This window comes from Engystomops pustulosus, chromosome 1 (genome assembly GCF_040894005.1).
Source record: "Engystomops pustulosus chromosome 1, aEngPut4.maternal, whole genome shotgun sequence".
NCBI classification, from domain to species: Eukaryota; Metazoa; Chordata; class Amphibia; order Anura; family Leptodactylidae; genus Engystomops; species Engystomops pustulosus.
The window spans coordinates 238106878-238131923 of NC_092411.1; the positions used below are offsets into that span (position 1 = coordinate 238106878).

Sequence of the window (25046 nt, forward strand, 5' to 3'; positions counted from 1 at the left end):
CACTAAGATTAAGGATTGTAAACAAAACACACTTACATGATGGTGGGTGCTTTTCTTTTAGTTCCTTATGCCCCCATTTATACAAAAAAGGCTTTAAAATTGTAGCAAAAGAGCCTGAGGGGCTGTGGGCTCAATTAACAGCTATGGAATACGGAGCCCCTTAGGCTAATTTACATAACATTTAAAGCCTTTTTTTTTTTAGTAAAAACAAGGATCTAAAAATCTACAAAATGAGCAGATCCTGCCAGAGGAGGCATACAGCAGTATGTAAGTGTCTTTACAACCCTTGATCCTCATGGTAGATTTCCTTTAAGTTTGTTTTGTGTGTTTCTTGCTTAAAAAGAAAACTGTAGGGAGAAATTCAAGCTTTCAAAATTTCCAGAGGAAAGCTGAACACTGAGCTCTGAGCAAAAATACTAGATTAGAGTTGTGGTATTTATATTGTAACTCATTTTTTCACATTGGCACTTCTTATACCTCCTTTGGAAACACGAGTTGTACTGAAAACAAACAACCAATTGAAAAAGTAATGATATCAGTTACAGGTTTATTGCAAAGGATACTTTTTTGCATTACTATTATAATATAGTAAAATGACCTGTGAAAGCTAAAAAAATGTAATTACCTGAGATAATAATACAAAAAAGCAAATGTGATTTATGAATAATTGCCTTCCAAAGGTAAATACAAATAAGATACTGTACACGTGACAAATTTTAATCTAAATAACTATTTTAATGTTATTTTAGAGACAACCAAAAGTATAATCTTGAGCACATGACCTTGTTGCAGCCAGTGTTTACAATACCAGAAAGTTTAATAAATGAATATTGTCTATATCTTCACACATACATATACACTCAAATATTCATAAATTACACACACAAACTCACTTTTATGGACAATATATTTAAATTAATAAAAATATTTTAAAACACAGGGATTTAGAGCAGAATTACAAAGTCCTTTTTTGTTTGTTTAATTTACATGGTTTGAAAATAAATGCCCGTTCAGAACGTATCCAAGCAGTCCATGATAACTATACAATGTAGCTGGTAAGATCCAGCAAATATGACGTCACATCAATGATCTGGTCTAGAATACCTGCCCTGGCCACTCTCCGAATGTTTCTATCCACTTGCTCGCACTGTGGGCCCAGGTAACCTTTTTTACATAAACACTTGTTCGGCCTCACGCAGACACCTCCATGTCGACATGCTGGTTCACATTTTGCTGTAAGGAACAGAAAAAAACAATATGTCTTACAAGAGTTCATTTTCTCAAAAATGTAATTATTTGACACTAGAGATGAGCTAACCCAAACCTCATGTTCACGTATGGGTGCTCTAAACAGCCGGCATATTAAAGCCCATACCAACTAGCCATGGCTTTGATTGGCTAAAGGTGTTCCCTTGGCAGAGATTGAGCTGGTATGTTAAGGAAATAATTGGCATGGCTTAAATTCATCAGTTAATCGTCATGAGATCCCATGACAACTGCTGCATAATATGTATACTTGTCATAGCACAAACCAACATAAACCGCAGAATCATTTCATATTATTTATGGGATTACTGGATCATTTGTTGTATTTCCAAGTGTTCAGCTAGTTAGTGATAGACTGTACAAGCTGTTCAATATATTCCGTAGGGTCCTCCCTTCTCTAGTGCATCCTTGCTCCATATAGCTATGGAAATTAGAACAGATATCCTTATGACTATAAATGTCCTCAGGTGTCAGAATATCTTTCCTTATTTGTACCACTTGCTGGTCCTTCAGAGCAGTTTTCTAAAAGTGAAGCTCGTGAATGAAGCCGAGCTGTGGTTACACAATGAAGGTCCTATGGTGTGGTTTGACACCAGTGTGGGGGAGGGGGGGATTGTAAGACTGGCGCTTAAAACACTTGTCTTAATAAATTCTGTCTTTGAATCCTCATCCTGTCTTCCTGTGCTTCTGTGAGGACCATGGCCCGTCCCAACTATGAACCCAAACTGCCTACCAAATGATCTCCAGCATGTCTCATTGACATTGAGTGTAATTTACCTGTCCTGACCTTGGCTTGCTTTTACTACTCTCTACCTGACATCTGGTGGATTGCACTGGTTTCACTTGACCCTCCAAGGTCAGCAGTCACCTGTACAGGGACTATTCTGAAAAATAGTGAGCTATTGATCCTGTCACAATAAAGACCATAACCTTGCACAGGGGTTAATGCATTAATACTGACTAGGTCACTTAAACAGAACCCTTGAAAAAAACCCAAAGACAAAGCAGTTTAGTGACCCACAAACCATCGTCTGTTACATCTGTTGTGGTAGGCATATCATTCCCCTTCTTCTCCTCAAGACTGAATGACACCAACAAGCATTTATCCTGTTACCATTACCAATACTTTCTAATACCTGAACAAGTTACATATATGAATAAACAGAATGGATCTTATGGAGGCTTTTTCTTCTCAGTACAGTTAAGGGTTCTGGTTGGCAGGTAAATATGGTCTATATGTATGGCCTATATATTTACAATAGATTTATTTTTCTGATGAAAATGAACATCTTTATGTTTCCACATTCTGACTTATACGAGGCTTGATGCATTTTACTGTGGTCCTTGAATGCATTAACATTAAAAACATTGAGGGGGATTTGATATATAAAAACAACCAGTGTATTTTAAAATGAAAATCTAATGTGAAATACAACCTTATTTTAAATAAGACACAATTATGGAAAATCAAGAGTGACGTATCCAGTGGATCACCAACAGAGTATACACATTATAGTACAGACATAGTAATGTGGCTCACATGTCATTTAAGGCTGAAGTTGTCATTATATGGAGACACTGTGCCTTTCAGCACAGTTCCACCACAATAAAATTACAAGTCCCTAAATTATATATTCGGAGGCGCCCGGAGAACATATAGGAGATTTACGCTGGATTACTTGGTTAAGTTACTAAATCCCACTAATCCTTCACTCTCCAGTTACTTCAATCTGGGTATAGTTATTGTTGTGCAGTAATGATGACAAATTAATGGAAAGTACATAAATCATGGCATGTGTAATAAAAAGATTACTAACCAATTCGACAGAATTCTCCTTCCCATCCTTGATTACAACAGCATTTTCCTGTGGGGGTGCAGTTACCGTTTTTACAGTGTCTGGAGCACTCAGATGACAGAGGCTGGGGTGGTATCACTGTCCGCTTACATTCTTCAGGCATTGTTGGTCTGTACCAAAGAGAAATGAGACAAGAAAAAGATGTCTAAAATTAAAGAGCATTAAAATAATTTTAAAAAAACCCAGAATCTTCTGGAAATTTTATTTTTCTTTTGTTCCAATGGAAAGCAACAACATAAACTCTATTATGTTCTTTCATCTGGTCTTTGATGTATGATGTCTGCATATTACCCTTAATGTACACTTCTGTTTTTATTGTAAAGTTAAAAGGCTGATCAGTGACATATTTCAATAATATTTCATGGTTTCATGGTATGTTGGTGGTAAATAAGGTCACAACACATCAGGGCATGATTTTTCCATCTAAAATTATAGAAAACTTCTTCAGCTCACAGTCATAACCACTTGCTTGTTACTACATACTAACTAGTTGAAAAAAAAATCTATTTGGTCCCAGGTGCAAGCAGTTAAAACGCATAATAAATCCAGTGACAACAACGCACTGAAAAAGAGCCAATAAATGGGCACCGTAAATGCCAGTACACAGTTGCACGCTATATTCTGGTGGAACGGAGAAAGGGGCAGCACACACAGGTGTAAGTCACGTGAAGCTATTTCTATTATTGAAGAGTAGTGTGTATGCTATTTTTGACAGAAAGCATATAACATTTGTATATATAATTTAATTGACCACTAGTTTGTGGTTTGTATAGAAAGTAAAGCTAGATAAACTATATATTAATATTGCTTCAGAGTAGCAGCTTGTTTTACAGTCCAGGGATAAATTCTGTGCTAGCTTTAATAGGTAGTCAAAAAGAAAAACGTAAAAAGGGTCAAACAAAAAATTCCATATCCTGAAAAAACCTTTAAATGTCTGTACAATGCTTGTTATAATGATGCACATTACATGAATTCTATTCTACTCACTAAAGAGTTGACGGGGCATTATTAATTCACATGCCAACTTAGTGTTTCCAAACGAAAAAGGCAGATTTACAAGTGTACAGTATGTAATTTGCTTGCATTTTCCTTTAAAATTACTTTCTATCTGAGAACCTAAATACAATAATTTTTCACCTTTATGTCCCACCCTCTTGCTTTAGACTAGTGAAAAGCCTTAATTTATCAGCATGGCTGTGAACTAAAACTTATATTTTTATTAGATATACCTTAAAATATACAAAGGTTGTGAATTCTAAATACAACAACAACAATCCGTACTATAGACGCCGACGTAGGCGAGTATACTGATCACCACAACCCCCAACGGTTGTGGATCAAACACTGGGGATACCACGTACCTGTAAATCACGGTGCCATGCACCATACCATCCAATAAATACCTTGCAAAGAGGAAATAAAAGATGGTTCTTACCACAACTGGTAATGGTCTGTAGTTGTGTCCAGTGGTCAGCTGGGATCAACGCCTGGGGCTCCACACTGGGGACCCAGTAGATGACCCTACACTTGGGTTTATCAGACTATTTACTACACCCCAAGGGATGCTCCTCTACATTGGAGACCCCATGTTTTATTGATTCAACCGCAATCCCTCTGAAGAACCTACAGCAGGAAGAAACGTGTCAGGGAAGGGGAATGCAGGGTGTTTTTTTCTAAACTAGGGCAAGCTATTGGGACTGCCCTTGTCAGGGTGGGAGCTAATCACACCTGGGGACAGGGACAGTTGTAGCCTTGTTACAGTGCGTGACGTTTTTGGTTCCAACATATACAGGTATGTCCTTTACCATCTTAATGCTCCCGTCAATACACGTACTTTGGAAACAGCACAGCTGACCACTGGACACAACTACAGACCATTACCAGTTGTGGTAAGAACCATCTTTTATTTCCTCTTTGCAAGGTATTTATTGGATGGTATGGTGCATGGCACCGTGATTTAGAGGTACGTGGTATCCCCATTGTTTGATCCACAACCGTTGGGGGTTGTGGTGATCAGTATAGTCGCCTAGGTCGGCGTCTATAGTACGGATTGTTGTTGTTGTTTTTAGAATTCACAACCTGTGACCTTTGTATATTTTAAGGTATATCTAATAAAAATATAAGTTTTAGTTCACAGCCATGCTGATAAATTTTGAACATTGAGAGAACCAGAGGCAAAAACGTCCTTGATTTTGGGCCATAACAATACATGCTTTGTGTTTTAGTGAAAAGCCTTAGTAAAGTATAACTGGAATCAATGCCACCCTGTTACCAGCTTCCTTCTTGGAGACAAGCATCTTGACGATAACCTTTCTACCTCCAGTATGTGAAAACATCTTCCTACTACGTATAATTCAACTACTGAATTAAAGGACATCTACCACCAGGATGAAAGACCATATGAAAATAAGCCTCCAGGCTCCATTAACACCTATGGAGTCTGGAGCCCCTCAGGCTCATTTGCATACATTTCTTCATCCTTGTGGTAGATGCCCTTTAATCCAATGCTCATTGGTATAATGTCTCAATAGTAGCTATTTTCAATGACTTTTATTCAGTTTTATTCTTCCCAAATATTGCAACTCACTTGGAACACATCCCCTTAAGTCTTAGTTTTAAATTCCATGGGTCCTTGGTTTTAAACTATGCAATCATTTAGTCTGCTCCTAACCAGGCTTTTCCTATAGAAGTGATGAGATTATTTAAAACAGAATTATCTTTTTTTTCCTCTGTGATGCCTCTTCAAACTTTTAAGAATTAAGAAAAATAAAACCCTTGGTCAATAACAAGGTGATAGGGGAGGGAGCAACTGCTGGGACCCCCCAACTGATGAGAGGTTCCTTCTTAATAATTGATGGAGCTGCAAGTCCAGTATGTGTTCTGCTTCTTTATTTCTTCAGGAGTACCAGAGAGAAAAAGCGCTGTGATCAGCATCTTCCCACACTCCTTAACATTTGAATGGAGCAGCCGGACGCTTGCTTGTCCTGGTGTTCCACCCATTACAGAGAACAGGACCTCCATGTCCTGGATTACCAGGGGTCCTGTTCTTGTTATCGGTGGAGGTCCCTGGAGTCGCACCCACACTGCTCAGCTTGTTATCTTCTGTTTTGTGTACAGGGGATAACATAAATAGTTAGTATAACCTCATTTATTATTGTCATTTTCTATACACGTCCAGGGACTGAGTGAAAGACATAAAGTGTGTTTAACCCCATTCACTGCAAATGGTCAATGAGCTCTCCAAGTCTGGTCCATTAGACCGGGGCTAAACCAAAGCCATCAATATCGGCCATGTGAATAAGAGTTTATCAAAGATGTTAATATGAATATATTGTGGCATACCATGCAAATTGTCTCATGCTTGGATAGCTTTAAAATGTTATTTGTATGCATGTAACATGTAACAGTAAAAATGCCAATTTACCATTCATTTCATAGGGTAAGTTAGAGAAAAAGTGAATTCATTTTCCCAAGTAATGAACCCACAATCACAAATCATATAAGTAATTTCTACATCTAGACAGTGAGTTACATTGAGTGCCGCGCCATACTACTCTACCCTGCCCACAAATACATAACAATTCAACACATTTGTAAAGGGTATTAGCTTGTTTAATTACCAATCACACATCTCTATTCAATGTATAAAGCTGCACATATATTTCATGTTTAAGTAAATGTCTTCTAGAAGGAGCAAAGCAGCGTAAAGAAAACATTTCTAGAACGTGAAACTAATCCAGCCAAAATAAACACACTGCTATAGAAGGGGCATATTGAAGCTGAAGCTTACTTTATAAGTGTGCATGTTTTATAGCTATTTCAATATATATGTTGCCTTGCATGCATTCACATATTTTAATAGGGCCTATAAATAATTGCACCTGTGATCCAGATCAGTTAGAAATTAAATATATAGCTAGAGCTTTTCCATAAACATGACTCCCTTAATGCCTTTACAATTACCAGATTTTGTATATGTTGAAAAAATTGTATCACATCATAAAACTGCAAAAGTAACCACCTATACGCCATCAGATAAAATGATTCTATATCTAATACTAACTTTAATGCATCTAATAGGTAAACCTGTAAATGTTTCTATGGCTGATTTTATCATTACATACAGAATAATATGTAAAATAAAGATCTGCATAGATCTGGTTGAGGTCTAATAAACCAATACTGTATACTGACATGGGTACTAGTATTAGAATGTACACCTTATACATAAAAAGGTGGAGGATGGAGAGTTTCTTTATTTTGTAAGATTTTGGAATTGGTGGAGAACACAGGTTCACAACCCATTTCAGGTAAAGAAATACACATCAGCTGCAGAGGTTATAGTATGGTATATAGAGTGCAAATCAAAGAGTATTGTGCCTTGCATGACACCGAGTTTCTCTGTAGCAATGCTATGGTCCAACAATGGTTCTGTCAGGTTCGCTAGGGAGATTGCTGGGACTTCTGGTTCTTCTGGTGGTACCAGCAGCGTTCTCCGAACCCCGGCGCGTATCCGCGCAAACTCCACCTCTCGTCCTGGGCAGCGGCTGCTAAGATCTCGCGCTGTCTAGGAGTGGCTGGGACTTTGAACCTCTGCTTGGTGCCTGGTTGTTTCTGCACCATGAGGGGTTAATTCCCAGATGCTGTCCAGCACCTATCAGGTTCTGGAGGTGGAGTTCTGGCTGCATAAATTGCAGCTTCACTAGTCACCTGTGCCAGTGTTTGAAAATCCCTTTCTCCACTCGCTGCTCTAGGTTGTATTGCTCAGTATCTTTATCTGTATTGTTGTTACCTCGGCTAGTTTTTGACTTTGACTCTTTGCTTACTGATTTTGCTATTGACGTACCCTCTCGTTGTGATTCCGGCTTGTTTACCATTCTTTTGTGTTTTATGTTGTCAGTCTGTTTGTGTTTTCCTTCCCTCACTTATTCCAGCGTATCTCGAAGTCTTCAAGTAGTCGCCCCACGGTTTAGCGTGGGGGGGCTATAGGAAGGGACAGAGGTTGGGGCAAGCTCAGGGCTCACTATCCCCTGTCTTTTGTGTACCAATCTTAACAGAAACACTGGCCACACATAGGTCTGCATCCTGTATCCGACCTGCTACATTCTCTCCTCCCATGGAGCCCTTGTCAGCTGTGGTCACTCAGGTCCAGACCCTAACTCAGTTTGTTCAGGATCTAGCCTCCCGTCTCCAAATTCAGGAATCTATGCAGGTTCCGCGGCAGACATCACCGCAGGATCCACTGCCACCCACACCTGAACCTAAGGTTCCTCTCCCTGATGTGTTTTTTGGTGACCGTAAGAAATTTTTTTCATTTCGGGAGGGCTGTAAACTTTATTTTTCCTTACGTCCTCGTTCATCGGGCACAGAGATTCAAAGGGTGGGCGTGGTAATTTCCCTGCTGCGTGGGGATCCGCAAAATTGGGCCTTTTCTCTCCCACCTGACTCTCCATCCCGTTCTTCTCTTGACGCTTTTTTTTCTGCTTTAGGCCAGATTTATGACGAACCTGACCGCCGAGCACTTGCAGTTTCCCACCTTAGATCTCTGTGTCAGGGAAAACGGACAGCAGAAGATTATTGTGCCCAGTTCAGACAGTATGTGACTGACTCGCAATGGAATGACTGCGCCCTAAAAGACCAATTTATGTCCGGACTGTCAGACCGAGTACAGGACTTAGTCTTAGCTTATGCCGAGCCTCAGACATTAGATGATGCTATGACTCTGGTCATCCGAGTTGATCGTCGCCTAAGATCCAGGCGATCACCTCGGGTGTCCTCTGACTGTCAGCCAGCGGCCAGTCTGTCTCCAGGTAGTCCAGAATTGGAATCCATGGAGCTGGATAGCATCTCTCCTGCACAGCGGAAGCAACATCGACTGAGACGTCATCTTTGTTTCTACTGTGGAAGTCCTGATCATCTGGTCAACACCTGTTCCAAGAGGCAGCAGCAGGAAAACTTCCGCTCCTAAGCAGTAGTCGGGGGGACTGCTTAGGAGCTCAGGTACTCCCAATTGTGTCTAGAATGTATTTACCTTGTACAGTTAAGTTTCAGTCTTTTTCCTGCACTGGTCGCGCCTTTTTGGATTATAAGTTTGTCTCTCAGTTTGGCATGTCATTGATTCCATTGTCCACTCCTATCCAGATGTCGGGTGCGGATTTGACCCCTCTACAGGCAGGGTTGATCAAATTCAGAACCCCGCAGATAAAGCTTATGGTAGGAGCTATGCATGAAGAATGGTGTTCTTTCCTAGTTATGGAAAACTTGTCTGAAAATGTCATTCTTGGCCTACCCTGGCTCCGGATCCATAATCCGGTAATTAATTGGGAAACTCTGGAGCTGGTTCATTGGGGTCCTCACTGTAAGGATCACCTGTCCAAAGTTTCATTATGTACAGTAGTAGCGGAAGATCAGAGTCTTCCAGGTTTTCTCTCTTATTACTCAGATGTGTTTTCAAAACCCTTGTCCCAAGTCCTTCCTCCTCACAGGGAGTTTGATTGTAAAATTGACCTTCTTCCTGATGCTAGATTGCCAAAGGGTCGTATATATAACCTGTCAGTACCAGAACGGGCGTCACTGAAGAGTTATATTGATGAGAGTTTGGCAATCGGACATATCCGTCCCTCTGAGTCGCCCACTGGGGCCGGGTTCTTTTTTGTTGAGAAAAAAGATGGTGGTTTACGGCCGTGTATTGATTATCGAGAATTAAATAAGATAACGGTAAAAAACTCAGGTCCTCTCCCCTTGATCCCGGATCTCTTAAATCAGGTTTCTGGGGCCCAAGTTTTCTCTAAATTAGATCTCAGAGGGGCTTATAACCTGATTCGGATCCGAGAAGGGGATGAGTGGAAAACCGCATTTAATACACCTTTGGGGCACTTTGAATACCTGGTTATGCCCTTTGGTTTGAGTAGTGCCCCAGCGGTTTTTCAAGGGTTTATGAACTCCATCTTTCATGATTACATCGGTGTGTTTATGGTGGTATATCTAGACGATATTTTGATTTTCTCTCCTGATATGGTTTCTCACCAGCAACATCTCCGCCAAGTACTTACCAGGTTGCGCAAAAACCACCTCTTCGCTAAGCTGGAAAAGTGTGTTTTTTGCGTCCAGAAGGTTTCCTTCTTAGGTTATGTTGTGACTCTCTCTGATGTACAGATGGATCCGAGTAAGGTTCAGGCGCTCACGGACTGGGTTCGGCCTACCAATCTTAAGGCCCTACAACGTTTTTTAGGTTTCGCTAACTATTATCGGAACTTTATAAAGAGCTTTTCCGTGATCGCCAAACCCCTCACGGATCTGACCCGTAAGGGTGCTGATCCGAACAATTGGTCCCCTGCCGCTTACTCAGCGTTTGAAACTCTAAAAGCGGCATTCTCGTCAGCCCCGGTTTTGGTTCAACCTGACCTCTCTCTACCGTTTGTTGTGGAGGTTGATGCCTCCGAGGTAGGAGTAGGTGCAGTGTTGTCTCAGGGGTCTTCCACTCTCACCAGACTTAGGCCCTGTGCATATTTCTCTAGAAAATTTTCTTCTTGTGAGAGGAATTATGATATTGGTAATCGAGAGCTCCTTGCCATTAAGTGGGCGACACTTTTTGGAGGGAGCTCTTCATCCGATAACTGTGCTCACGGATCATAAGAACTTAGTATATTTGGATACTGCTAAGCGCTTGAACTCACGTCAGGCTAGGTGGGCCTTGTTTTTCTCTCGCTTTAATTTTGTGGTCACCTACCGACCTGGGTCAAAAAATGTGAAGGCTGATGCCTTGTCCCGTAGCTTCGGGACTCCTGAGCTTCCAGAGGCTGCTGACAGTAATATTTTGTCTCCAGGGGTTGTGCTGGCAGCTGTCTCCTCCCACCTCTCCTCTCAAATTTTAGCAGGACAAAGATCTGCACCTAAAGACCTTCCGGAAGGCAAATTATTTGTTCCTCCTTCTTGTCGTTTGAGAGTGTTGGAGGAGACGCATTGCTCGGTATTGGCTGGTCATCCGGGAATGCGGAGTACCTTGGATCTCTTAAAGAGAAGTTACTGGTGGCCTCGCATGACTAAGGATGTGCACGCATTTGTCAATGCCTGTCAGGTCTGTGCGCGAGGAAAGACTCCCAGGAGACGTCCTGAGGGGTCTCTTCTTCCGCTTCCAGTTCCCACCAGGCCATGGTCTAACGTGTCTATGGACTTCGTCACTGATCTGCCAGCATCTCAAGGCTGTTCAGTGGTTTGGGTGGTAGTGGACCGTTTCTCTAAAATGGGACACTTTATTCCATTAAAAAAGTTGCCTTCAGCTGAAGAATTGGCTGAATTGTTTATACAGAATATTGTACGCCTCCATGGTATACCAGATGATATTGTGTCAGATAGGGGCGTACAATTTGTTTCCAAATTTTGGCGAGCATTTTGTTCTAGACTGGAAGTTAATTTGTCGTTCTCGTCGGCGTTTCACCCTGAGTCTAATGGTCAGTCTGAGAGAATGAATCAGGAGATGATTCAATATCTGCGACTCTTTGTCTCGGACAGTCAGGACCAGTGGGTGAAATTCCTTCCGTTGGCAGAATTTGCTATTAATAACCACTGTAGTTCGTCCACACAGGTATCTCCGTTTTTCTGCAATTATGGTTTTCATCCACGTTTCTCTTTTTCATCTGTGCCTGTCTCTAATATTCCTCGAGCGGAAGCTATTACATCCAAGTTGCGCTCGCTCTGGTCACAAGTTCGGGAGAATATTCAGAGGGCACAAAATTCTATGGTCCAACAAACTGAAAGAAGGTGCACTAAATCTGATACGTTTGTGGTGGGGGATAAAGTGTGGTTATCAACAAAAAACCTTAAATTGAAGGTCCCCTCTTTGAAGTTTGCGCCCAGGTTTGTGGGTCCGTTTGTTGTTACTCATATTGTTAACCCGGTTTCCTTCAAGATTACACTTCCAGCAGGGTGGCGGGTCCATAACACCTTCCATAAGAGTCTTCTGAAGCGCTATGTTGAGCCTGTTTTGCCTCTTTCTGACCCTCCTTCTCCATCTATTGTGGAGGGGAATCTGGAATTTGAGGTGGAAAAGGTGGTGAATTCCAGATGGGTAGGTAACTCCCTGCAGTACCTGGTCCATTGGAAAGGTTTTGGTCCTGAGGATAGGTCTTGGGTTCCGGCTAGAGATGTTCATGCTCCACGGTTACTCAGGTTATTTCATCAGACCTACCCTCAGAAGCCATCTTTAAGATCTAGGGGTCCGAAGGCCCCCCGTCAGGGGGGGGGGGTACTGTCAGGTTCGCTAGGGAGATTGCTGGGACTTCTGGTTCTTCTGGTGGTACCAGCAGCGTTCTCCGAACCCCGGCGCGTATCCGCGCAAACTCCACCTCTCGTCCTGGGCAGCGGCTGCTAAGATCTCGCGCTGTCTAGGAGTGGCTGGGACTTTGAACCTCTGCTTGGTGCCTGGTTGTTTCTGCACCATGAGGGGTTAATTCCCAGATGCTGTCCAGCACCTATCAGGTTCTGGAGGTGGAGTTCTGGCTGCATAAATTGCAGCTTCACTAGTCACCTGTGCCAGTGTTTGAAAATCCCTTTCTCCACTCGCTGCTCTAGGTTGTATTGCTCAGTATCTTTATCTGTATTGTTGTTACCTCGGCTAGTTTTTGACTTTGACTCTTTGCTTACTGATTTTGCTATTGACGTACCCTCTCGTTGTGATTCCGGCTTGTTTACCATTCTTTTGTGTTTTATGTTGTCAGTCTGTTTGTGTTTTCCTTCCCTCACTTATTCCAGCGTATCTCGAAGTCTTCAAGTAGTCGCCCCACGGTTTAGCGTGGGGGGGCTATAGGAAGGGACAGAGGTTGGGGCAAGCTCAGGGCTCACTATCCCCTGTCTTTTGTGTACCAATCTTAACAGGTTCACTTGCTGTGATGGACAGAGTTATGCTCCAGTCAGCTAGGCCTCTCCAGTTTCATATATATACATATTTCACAGCTAGTACTACGCTGGTAATATTATCTACTCACTCTGTTGTTCGTGCTATCTTTCTTTTGTTCTCATAGTTTTATGATTTTTGGCTATTGTTCTGAGACTATCCCTTTGTATCTGTGATTTGGTGCCCTTATCTGACATATTTGCTGAGACTCAGACCTCTGACCTCATCTTATTATGTTTTCCATTTGTGTGCTTTGTTTTATGTCTGCACTGTGACCTAGGGAGGGATTGTCTTAGTGGTTGTCCTGTATCACTTAGGGTACCCAGGGGTGATAGTTGGGGGGCTCAGGTTAGGGTTCACTGTCCTTTCTGTGTTCCCAGAAGCCCAGTCTCCATTACAAGGGCATTATATGGGCACACTAATATCATAAATACACATTATGTTTAATATACAGATCATTACATTGCAAACATTCAATGTTGGCATCATAAACATAATTTAAAATTGCCAGTAGGGAAGAAATTCGACCTGTTCAAAATTGACCTGTTGAGCAATTGCCATTAAAAAATCACCTGTGCTGGGATTAGTAGTCGATTTTAGTCTACCATGGGAGGTAGATAAGTTGTTTGGCATAAAAGATTTCAACTATGGCTCACACAACTGTAAAAAATCAAAAAGATAGCTTTAAACTACAATCTGTGTCTGGGCGATTATGCCATGCAAACCCTCATGCTCCTTAGTATTACCCATTCTACTTCTACTTGTTAGCTATACAAAAAATAGTTATTTCCAGTTAGTTATATGGATAGTACAAAAAGCAGTAATCATTTATGTAATTGTGGGAAGTATTTCACTATCCAGTTTGTACCCTGGTGGCTTTAGACATTTTACACAGAAAACAAAGACCTTATGTTTCATGGTAAGATTATTGTATGACCAAACTCATTGTCTCCCTTCTTCAGTAATCTTGTAGCTCATTTACAATGAACTGCAGATGTATTTGGTTTAAAAGGCATTTCCATATTAATACCAGTAGGGTTCCCTAAGAAACAGTTGATTCGCCTACCAGTGTATTAAATAGGTGGCCAGTCGATTCGTGTAAGGTTTGCCACATATTCCATGTTAATGTAAACTGATGTCAAGGGTTTTCTGTAGCCAGATTACAGCTGATTTATTTAAAGGGTGATTTGGTTAAGAGACTTAAATGAAGGCTGCAAAGTCATAACACATACAGGACAACAGAAACACTGCTTTTTAAACATGTATACCCAATGTTACATACTACAGTCTCGATCCTACATTCAACCTTTTTCCTATTTTGCATCTCACCCTCCTATGGCAACTGAGTATCCTTGACCACTGAGCTATTGATGAGCTAAAGGCCATAACCAGTCAAGCAACTTTCTGAAAATTGCATTTCTCTTATAGGGTAGAGATGTAGCTGCTTTGACACACTTCTCCACCATCCTTTAGCTCTGGATAAAAGCATTTATGTAATCCATAACCATAAACTTTCTATTCCATGCAAATGATTAGAGGGCAAACAACTCGAAAGATTTTATTTTACTCTTTATATTATCATCAATTGTTCACAGGGCTCAACTTTTATACACCAAAATTTTTCCTTCAATGGGCACTCATTTTTCAACAAACTCTGCATATATCTACAGTACTTTGCTCCTCTTAGACTCCCTTAAATTAGTTTCTCTGTTGAAAGAGCTCAGATTACATATATGCTCTATGCTGAGGGGAGGAAAGGCAGATAAGTGAGTCAAAGCAGCTACATCTCTACCCTTCAGCTATGAGAGAAATGCAAATTACAGAAAAGTACTTGAAATCAAAGGATACAAGTCACATAATGACCAAAGAAATGTTAATCCTTATTTTCATACATTGGACTACTGATGTATAAAATGTTTATTGAAAGATGATGAACACGTTAAGTAGAGAGCATGTACAGAAATGGCCACAAACAAGGAGTAATTCAATTCAAGAATTTTTTGAACCATTCTAATGGCTCATTTTAACTTAAATCTACTAACGGCAAATCCTAATGAAACAATACGGTAAGTAAATAAAACTTGTTGGGGCTGCGTTTTGTATCTTTTTGTGATTTATTGTGTATTTAGTGTTTTTGACAAAGTTGTTGACTTATTTTACATGTGATTAGTATTCCTATTATTCAACTTGTAATTGTTACTTTTTGTGGAATGACTATTCTCATCTGAAGTATTAGCTTTGCTCTTGATCTTTCCACTACAATATTATATGTGGTTTGCTAGGCTCTTTATAACTACAATGCACACTGCCACCTTGCCCAGAAAAGGGATTAAAAGCTCAGGAGTTTAGTGCAACTGCTAAACAGTTTGCACTACTATCAGGGTGGTCGCAAAAACAGCACCTGCTGCCTAAGCACTTAGCAGCTGGGTCAACAGGCCCTGTAGAAGTTTATCAACTAAAGGGGCCAATTGTATTAAACGTTTTCTGAAGAACTATAGAGAGCAAAAAACACAGAAAGCAAATGTGATCAATAAAAGTTCAAAAGTAATAAAGATAATTTTAGCAAAGAAGAAATCTAAAGAAACATCTGGTTGTAAAAGAACCTGTTATGGAAAAAGAAAGGTACTGAAATATCTTTGCTACCTGTTATAACTAGTCAACTTTCTTCTATTTCCAGGAATAAATAACAATACAGCTTTAATATACCATGAAGGGGGGGGTCCTTGAGCTGTACATAAAATATTTCCAAACAACTCGCTTGTTACTGCAGTGTTCATACACTTCTGGAACAAATACATAACCACTTAATAAAACCTTTACCTTGTGAATGGCTGAAATGTGTTTTCCAGTAAGTACGGGTGTTCTCGGGGCTTCACATCCCTCACTGACTATTTAGAAGACATTATATCGAAAACCGCAGAGCAAAATTAAAAGCACAACAGACCCCATTGCACAATTTAATGGAACTTTCCAACCTCCCAGGCAACCACACATCAGGCAGGTGTTTTACTGAAAGCTATGTACACTTGGAAATATGACGGAGCATTTCAGAGATGTTTAACAAATCCAAAAACCACCTTCAATAAAAACCACCAATCAATAAATCAGCTACAATGATTGGGAATTATGAGGAGATAATCCTTATGTTTATATGCGGTTTATTGCTGTGCTGTTGTTTTCTATGTAATTTTATATCTATTCTTAACTGAAGACGTATACATTTAGTCTTCTATTCTATTTTATGTGTTGTGGACCCCATGAATGTATCAATTACTGTCAATTTACAGCTTTGTCTTGATAAACAAAAACAATAATAAAACATTGAGGCAATACCATCAAACTGAGATTTGGTTTTGTTTTCCAGTTTATGGAGTACTTTATAGAGGAAGGTTTGTGTCATTATGTTATCTCTCCAGTTTGTCCTTTTAAGGGTTAGACAATCATGTTCGCAAGCTCATGTTCTATCCTATTCTCAAGAACGTAGTAGAGTCTAGGTTTTTAGTCATTAGTTTTAATCTTATTTTAGCCATAGTGGACATAAAAACAACCCTAAACACATGGACAGTTTACCCAAAGTAGATAAAGACATGAATGAGCATATCAGAGATGTTTTTTTTTTTTAAAATCATTCCACCCATATGGATGACGTTGGAAGTAGCCCACGTAGGATATGCATTTGTAAATAATTTCATATCTTTACATATTTCATGTATAATACTGCAATTACAATTGGAATAGTAGCATCCAGCTTTGGCAATGTCATAAGAGCTCATGATCTTTGGATTCTTAGCAGATTTATCACTCCTATTTTAACCAACCTAAAGTGTCCCCATTTGGGTCAAAAGTGGAGTTTCAACATGTTCACTTGATTTCCCAAAAACATTTGCCCCACAGGTATGTGTTCTAGGTATTACGTATGGCTTGGTCCAGGTGTGGCTGTAAAATACTAAACATTGGCTATTGGCTCCAATGTATATACTGTATATATTCAAATGTTTTATGTTTGTAGGAACTTTACTGACTTTGATGGTGGTTAGAACATTACAGATATCTTTGTTTTCAGTACTTATTGGCTTTAATTGTTGATTTTAATTTTAAGAAGTACCATATATTCCGGCGTATAAGACGACTTTTGAAGACAGAAAAATCTTCTGTCTTCTCTGGGGTCCTCTCATACGCCGGTAATCCCGACCGCCCGCCGTGTATTCACGGCGGTGGTCGGGTCGCGCTGCATGGAGAGGGCTCACGGGCTGGGACATTAATTATGGCTACTGGTGAGGGGGGGACATTAATTATGGCTACTGGTAGATGGGGGACATTAATTATGGCTACTGGTAGATGGGGGACATTAATTATGGCTACTGGTGGATGGTGTTCAATGGTGTTCAATGTTTTTATGCATACCGAATTTATGCATGTTTTTATGCATGTCATAAGAATTTAAATTAAAAAAAGGACCATGTTAAATTCAAATCTGTTTTTTTTTAAATTTTTACCGGTGTTTTGTATGCGTTGGAAAAGAGGTAGTCTTATACGGTGAATATATCTTAAACTCTATATTTTAAACAGGAAAGTAGGGGGTTCGTCTTATACACCAGGTCGTCTTATACGCCGGAATATACGGTAATAGGATATTTTGGTTCGTTTATTTACGTGATGGATCCATAAATATTTCCCTGTGCTAGAGACTTATGGCAAAAAGAGGTTATTAGTTCATATAAGAGCATTTCCAGCCTAATCCTCTGCTAAGAAGGAGTTTTATGTAAAGATAATAGCTAATATATTTGATTAGATTGTTCAGTATGCTGTGATAAAAAAAATGCCCATATTCAGAAAACAAATTTGTTTATATATCTGGCACCCAGTAGTAATTGTAACATTATTGTTTTAGACGAAAATGCCCCCAGTAATTACCATTATTATTCTAGACACCTCTGTGTTTTGCTATTTGACTTGAATATAAATAAAATGTCAAGCATTCTAGTCAGATCACACACTGAGAGTAATAGAAATAGGATCTCTGGTTTTCTTTACCTGCCATAATCATTATGTAAAACATGTTTGATTTTTTTTCCCAAGTTGTGTATGAAAATCACATTACTGTGACAGACTGCGTATCACTTCCAATGTCTCCATCAACTCTACGGGGTCAATGGGTTTAACATACTTGTAGCCTGCCTCCTACATATCCTCTCAAATACTCAATACAAAGCATCCTTTCCACCCACACACAGCACTGCACTGTGAGGTCTGACTTTTCAGGTATGACATTCTGGGACCACCCTAAGAGTCAGGTCAAGGCCAATTGAAATGTTTTTTGGAATCAGATCGAAAAAGTAGACAGAATTCGCTTAAAGTGACATTATTTAAGGAGTATCAGGAGTTATATGCAAGCAGCAGCTTAAATAGGCTTGACATTTACGTTATTTTTTAGTCAAAGGTCAGGCCCATGTCACGGGGACTTGGTCAGCATTCACTGTGTGGGGTAAATGTCATTTTATTGTTAATCGTTTCACAGGTTAACAGAACAATGTGTGTCTGGCCCTGCTTTCGAAGCCGTTTCTTTCTGTTTACGTTCTTTTCGAGAAGAATGCCGTGCTGTCCATCTATTTCTAAACGTTTACTTGGTCTGTAAACACAGCCATTTTGGGATCTGCTTGTCTTTTGGCCATTATAATCAGTGAGAGCTCAACTACATTTATATACACACAAGGTGTTTAACTGTTCTATGTAAATCCCAGCATTCCTAGAATTCAAAGGATTCAATTAAAATTGAATTTTACTAGGAGATGGTGGTAAAATAGAAACATATCCAATGAACACTTATTTCTTTTTTGATGGCTAAATATGCAGAATTTTGGTTCAATACAAATGTGGGTAATCGTATCGTTATTCAAAATGTGCCTAGTGCTGAAAAGGATGATTTTTGTAAGAAAAAACCGTAATTGTGTGATTTAGAAATGGCACCTTTTCAATTGTGTAAATTCACAATTACCAATAGTATTCTGCCCTAAGAAATTATATTACTATAATTTTTTTATTTACCTATTGTTATGATATATTTTGAAAATCAAATAAAAACTACTGTTTTTACAATAAAAAATACGCTGATCAAAATATAAGGGAACACTCAAATGACACACTTGAATGAATGAAATATTCAAAGTACAAAGTTCAATGTGCTGACAACAAAATCACAAAAAATCATCAATGGAAATCAAATTTATTAACCAATGGAGGCCTGGATTTGGAGTCAACCACAAAAATTAAAGTGGAAAAACTCTACAGGCTGATCCAACTTTGATGTAATGTCCGTAAAACAAGACAAAATGAGGCTCATTGTGTGTGGCCTCCACGTGCCTGTATGATATGCCTACAAAAGCCTCTGCACGCTCCTGATGAGGTCGCGGATGGTCTCCTGAGGGAGCACCTCCCAGACTTGGACTAAATCATCTTTCAACTCCTGGCAGTCTGCAACATGACGTTGGTGGATGGAGTGAGACATGATATCCCAGATGTGCTTAGTCGGATTCAGGTCTCGGGATAGAGTGGGCCAGTCCATAGCTTTAATGCCTTCATATTGCAGTAACTGCTGACACACTGTAGCCAAATGAGGTCTAGCATCTCGGTACCTAGTGCCAGTCAGGCTACCTCTGGTGAGCAAATGTGCGGCCCTCCAAAGAAATGCCATCCGACACCATTACTGACCAACTGACAAACTGGTCATGTTGACAGATGTAGCAGGCAGCAGATTGCTCTCCACAACGTCTCCAGACTCTCTCACTTCTGTCACATGTGCTCAGTGTGAGCTTGCTTTCTGTAAAGAACACAGTAACGAATTTGTCAATCCTGGTGTTATCTGGCAAATGCCAAGCGTCCTGCATGGTGTTGAGCTGTAAGAAAACCCCCCATCTGTAGAGGTCGGGCCCTCCTACCATCCTCATGGAGTTGGTTTCTAACCATTTGTGCAGACACATGCACATTTGTGGCCTGCTGAAGGTCATTTTGCAGGGCTCTGGCAGTGTTCCTCCTTGTACAAAGGTGGAGGTAACGGTCCTGCTGCTGGGTTGTTGCCCTCCTACAACCCCCTCCATGTCTGCTGGTGTACTGGCCTGTCTCCTGCTAGCGCCTTCAGCCTCTGGACACTACCAAACAGACACAGCAAACCTTCTTGCCACAACTTGCATTGATCTGCCATCCTGGAACCTGCACTACCAAAAGCATTGTAGTGAGGTCATACAGGCACGTGGAGACCACACACAATACCAAGTCTCATTTTGTTCTTGTTCGGCTTGTTTTACGGACAATACATCAAAGTTGGATCAGCCTGTAGCATGTTTTTTCATTTTAATATTGTGGTGACTCCAAATCCAGGCCTCCAATGATTAATAAATTTGCTTTCCATTGATAATTTTTTTTTGTGATTTTGTCGTCTGCAAATTCAACTTTTTACAGAACAAAGTATTTTGAGCAGTGTATATATTTGTTTATTTTCTTAACAGTTATTGCAGAATGAATTGTATACATTGAATTAATGCTTAACTATGGAACTGGAAAGATGGTAGGAGACCTTTAAAAGTTCCATGTCACCAAGTCTCTCTTGACTATACAATTCTTGATGTAAATTGCAGATAATAGTAGAGATACGACGCTCCACCCCAAAAAAGGGCTCGATTGTTCTGAAAGCTGCTAACTTTGCCAGTGGCATTTAAAGAATTAATGCCTGTGATCAGTGGCAATGCTGATCACGGGCGTTACCAGTGTTAAAGAGGGGTTTGAGCCGAAACCGGACCCAAACTTTTTATGAACACCACAAGTAAAGCATTTTAAGGAGAAATGATAACCGGAGACTTTGGGGCACATTGTCCGACGAGGATTCAGAGCTGCCGCGATTCACTAAGATTGTGCTTCCAATTTCCTGCATGTGTCGCTTCCCCTGCTGAGGTCCGCAGGAGTTCGCCATCTTCTTCCCGATGCATGTAAGTGCTTGGCTTGCGGCACAATTTTGAATGTTAAATCCTGCAGATTCTCCGAATCCCTTGGATCGTCCAACAGCCTGCCCCCCGATTTGTGTCGCGTGGAATCCGGCGCCGATGCACCAAAATTCTTTCGCGTGCGACAAAAAGCCCTTCTAAATGCGCCGACATCGGAAATAGTCGGATATTCTGCCGGTCCGCGGAACCTTTGTAAATGAGCCTTTTTGTCTTTGAAACAAAGTAGTGTTGATAGTAGATAGATATTTCAACTGCAAGGTTTGTGGAGAATATTCTACTAGCAATAATTCACTCAAATTTTAAATATATTTGGCAATAAATATCTCCTTAGTGAACATTGTAGACAACCTCGCCCAAACCTAAAATAGCGGATGACACACTGTAAGATTATACCTTCTACATAGCACAACAAATGGTAATAACATGTGAAACATCTCAAGCGTTTATAAGGGAATGAGAACGATTGCCTATACTTTATGAATGTTAATAGCTTCTCTCAGCAAGATTCTCCTAGTGAGTATTGAGTAACAATTTTCTACAGAACTCGTTTAAATCTTACTAATATTTATCAGAGATTTATGTAAGAGTTTTTAACAATATCGAGTGACTGCTGGGACCCTTCTTAATTTTAAAGATGACTTTCCTGATTTCCCAGTTACGTCAAGCAGAGTTAGGAGACTTTATTTACAATTATTATGTAGGCTATGCTAACTACTGTATATAATATTTTTATTGTGGAATGGCATCACCGCATGATACTATATGTATATTAAAGGGGCGCTCCAGGAGTTTCATAAAAAGATACTACCGTGCTCTTGCTCCCAGTTTCTGTGTTGCTTCAGTCTTCAGGACTGGTAGCTTGGCAGGGAATACCAGAGGTCTAGTTGACCTGCTTTGGCCAATCAATGGACTCCCAGACCACGGAAAGTCAATTGTAATGCAAGTAGTGGTCTGAGGAGAGCACTGATTGTATAAAGCAAGTCAGAGCTGAAGACCAAAAGACCGTCACGACGCAGCAACTGAACAGAATAAGTGCATTTCTTTCTCCTTATTTTCTTTTACACTTCCACCAATCAGAAAACCCTTAAAATGCAAATATTGCTCTAAGCTGGTGCTGTCAGGATCGAATCAATACAGTTCAAAACACCTGGTTAAGGAGCCAAAGCAGCAGTTCATTGTGCAGTGTATAAGTGCATGAAAGTACTTTCTGTGGTTTTAGACACATCTTGGGCACAACTTGCTGAAGTGCATCTGCAACTTATAAAGCCAGTCTCACACAATTCAAAGACTGGAAATGTGTTTTTGTACTAACACTTGTTCAGCTGCATAACATTCCTTGTAAAATGCAGAAATCAGGCATGTAAAATCAAGAGGAACTTTTCACCACCTCCATCAACTCCAGCTTTTATTGCATCCTTTTCAGTTCTCCACTGATTCTGTCACAGTTGGAATCTTTTCTCTGACCCCCATTGTTTTATAGAACTCAATATGCTAATTAGACTCACTACTGTCCAGTGGGTGGTCTTGGGCTACGACACTCCCATCTGACAGTACATTGAAATGACTGCTAGGAACTCTGAGGATTGGTATATATTTATAAGTTGGATTCTATGGAGGTGGTGTAAAGTCTACTCTAACAGGTGCAAATTAACTCGTAATCCTTTGATCACTATGGGTCTGATTTAACAGATATCTGTATTTGTACCTTCCATGTTTAAAACTTTATTTGCAAATGAAATATTTAAGGGAAAAAAACCTTACCTTTTTGGGTCAATGATCTTGTAAAGTTTTCCACTGTGGGTTTGAGTCATACTTTTACTGCTTGACAATATGTAGACTTCACCTGTTAAAAATGCCAATATAAAACATGGTTTACAAATATGATCTCATGACATGCCAAAGAAGTTTGGCAGACCTCATATTTAAAATAGTTCAGCCTTAGTCATGGTATATTTAAACTTTTACTATTTCCAAGTATTGCCAAAGCATTTTAGCAATCTAACTTTGTGCGATATATTTAGAGTATTTATTCTTTAAAGTACATCTACCACCAGATTTGTTAACCAAGCACATTAACATGCTGGTGTGTGCCCCCTCTGCCAGGTTCTGCTCTTCTTTTAGCTTCTTGAGACTTTGTTTTTACGAAAAAAAAAGTTTTTAAAAATTATACAAATTAGATTGAAGGGATCTGGGCTCCGTCAATGTCAATGAAGCATGGAGTCCCTCAGGCTCATAGGCATAATTTTTAAAACCTCCATATCTTAAAAACAAGGGTATAATAAGCTATAGTATGAGTGGATCCCGCTAGAGGGGGCACAAACCAACATGTAAGTGTCTTTAGTTTACAATCCTTGATCCTTTAATATCTGTATGTGATTATAGCAAAACTTGATTATTTTCCCTCTGTTCTATTTTATTTGTAAATTTCATCTTTAGCAATTTTACAAAATGTGCACAATAACACAATTAATGACAGCATAAACTTTGTTTCTACTACCTACTTTTTTCACCAAAATCTTACACCAACAACTTTGGCGAGCTATGGTGTAGTTCAAGCCATGCTCTTTTCCTCTAACCCTCTCCCCTTTTTATGGAAGCCATGTTGCTACTGGGCTGGTCAAATTAATGTATCCCAAAGCTAGATGCAACATTTTCTATTTTTTTTTGTACCTAGTTCATCTTCTCCGAAACCCAGAATATGTCCTGTGAAGGGCCCTCTGCAGGAAGCTCCACTGCCAAGACAGAATGGTTTCTCCTGCCACTGTTTCGTTATGGAGTTCTGGTGGAGTGTCACAAAGTTCCTGAAATGACAAAATCATTGCTAGTTTGTGATTTCAAACTATTTTATGATTTCAAATTATTGTGAAAAAAATTGCCCAATTTTAACAATGTGTTAAAATACTAATTTATTCACTAATCTTCATTTGCCGCCATAATAGTTCTCACTTTTGAGCTTGGTTCCCAAAATGGGAAGATAGATGATATTTTGTAAGCATGTTTTTTTTTGTCACAGTCAGTTGTGGAAAGGTTAATTCAAAGTGACCAAATGTGGCTGCACTTTAAATAATAAAATAATGCTATGTTACTGTTCTAAGCAACAGATACGTAATAGCCAAAACTTGTGGCACAATGCGTATATATTAGTAATGCAGAAGTTAGGACTTATGTACAATGCTTTTGTAATAATAAGGTGACCTACTGGGAAGACATAACTTTTAGAACATATAAAACCAAGACAACATTATTGTTAGACCAAGAATAATCATTAATAAAACGATTCACTAAGCAGTCAGCTACACAATGTAAAGTAAATGTTTACATCATAACCCAAACAAGACTAACAAGTCCTTGGCTGTGATAAACGGGACAGGTGGTCATATAAGATGGGCCATGTTAGATTGAGTTTACATCTATGCTGTAGGTTCTCCTAGGTAAAGTGATGACTCCCATGACACAAACCTGACAGACCACAAATAATAAATTGGGTTTATTGTGCACTGATGGGGGGCATCATATAACATATTCAGCATTGCTATTAAGCGGTTGAGAGACCCTGTTCAGTCCTGCTGAAGCTGCTTGCGTCCATGTGTTCATACACTGATGCCTACTGCTGCTACTGAGTTCTGGGTTACATAGGTTTGGGGTCACATAACCTGTTAGCAAAATATAATTAGCAAGATCAAAGATTCTATATACAGTGGTGTATTTAGAAGACTGTACTGTATGAGACCTGCTTGTCATATAACTAATGCGCAGTTGGCAACTGGGGGCTTTGTGAATATTTTACAACTTTTAATGTTTGATTCATAAAGAATTAATTTGAATAACATTTTGGGAAAAATTCTGTGAATTTTTGAGAAATCTGCACAATCACTGTTACAGATTTACCCCTTCTCTTGTAGAGTAAATACACATGGTCTGGATTACATAAGGGTTTTTTTTTGCTGACAATCTGATACATATATGTGCCATTCAAAACTATAAAAATTTAGAAAATCCCATGTACACTCAAAATATTACTTGCAATATTTTGCCAAA

At 39.7% G+C, this 25046-nt stretch overlaps 1 protein-coding gene across 2 annotated transcripts in view; it reads right to left on the minus strand.

Annotated features, from left to right (window-relative positions):
• HHIP (hedgehog interacting protein) overlaps window positions 1-25046 on the minus strand; it is a 92630-nt gene that overhangs the window by 14676 nt on the left and 52908 nt on the right. The window contains exons 10-13 of one of the 2 annotated variants that reach the window (XM_072121987.1): window positions 23679-23809; window positions 22770-22851; window positions 3084-3232; window positions 1105-1233 (exon numbers count right to left, since the gene is read on the minus strand). In XM_072121987.1, the coding sequence (XP_071978088.1) occupies window positions 1105-1233; window positions 3084-3232; window positions 22770-22851; window positions 23679-23809 (491 nt within the window). Of the gene's footprint in view, window positions 1-532; window positions 1234-3083; window positions 3233-22769; window positions 22852-23678; window positions 23810-25046 lie in introns of those variants that run through there. The other variant, XM_072121993.1, reaches the window with a different exon arrangement.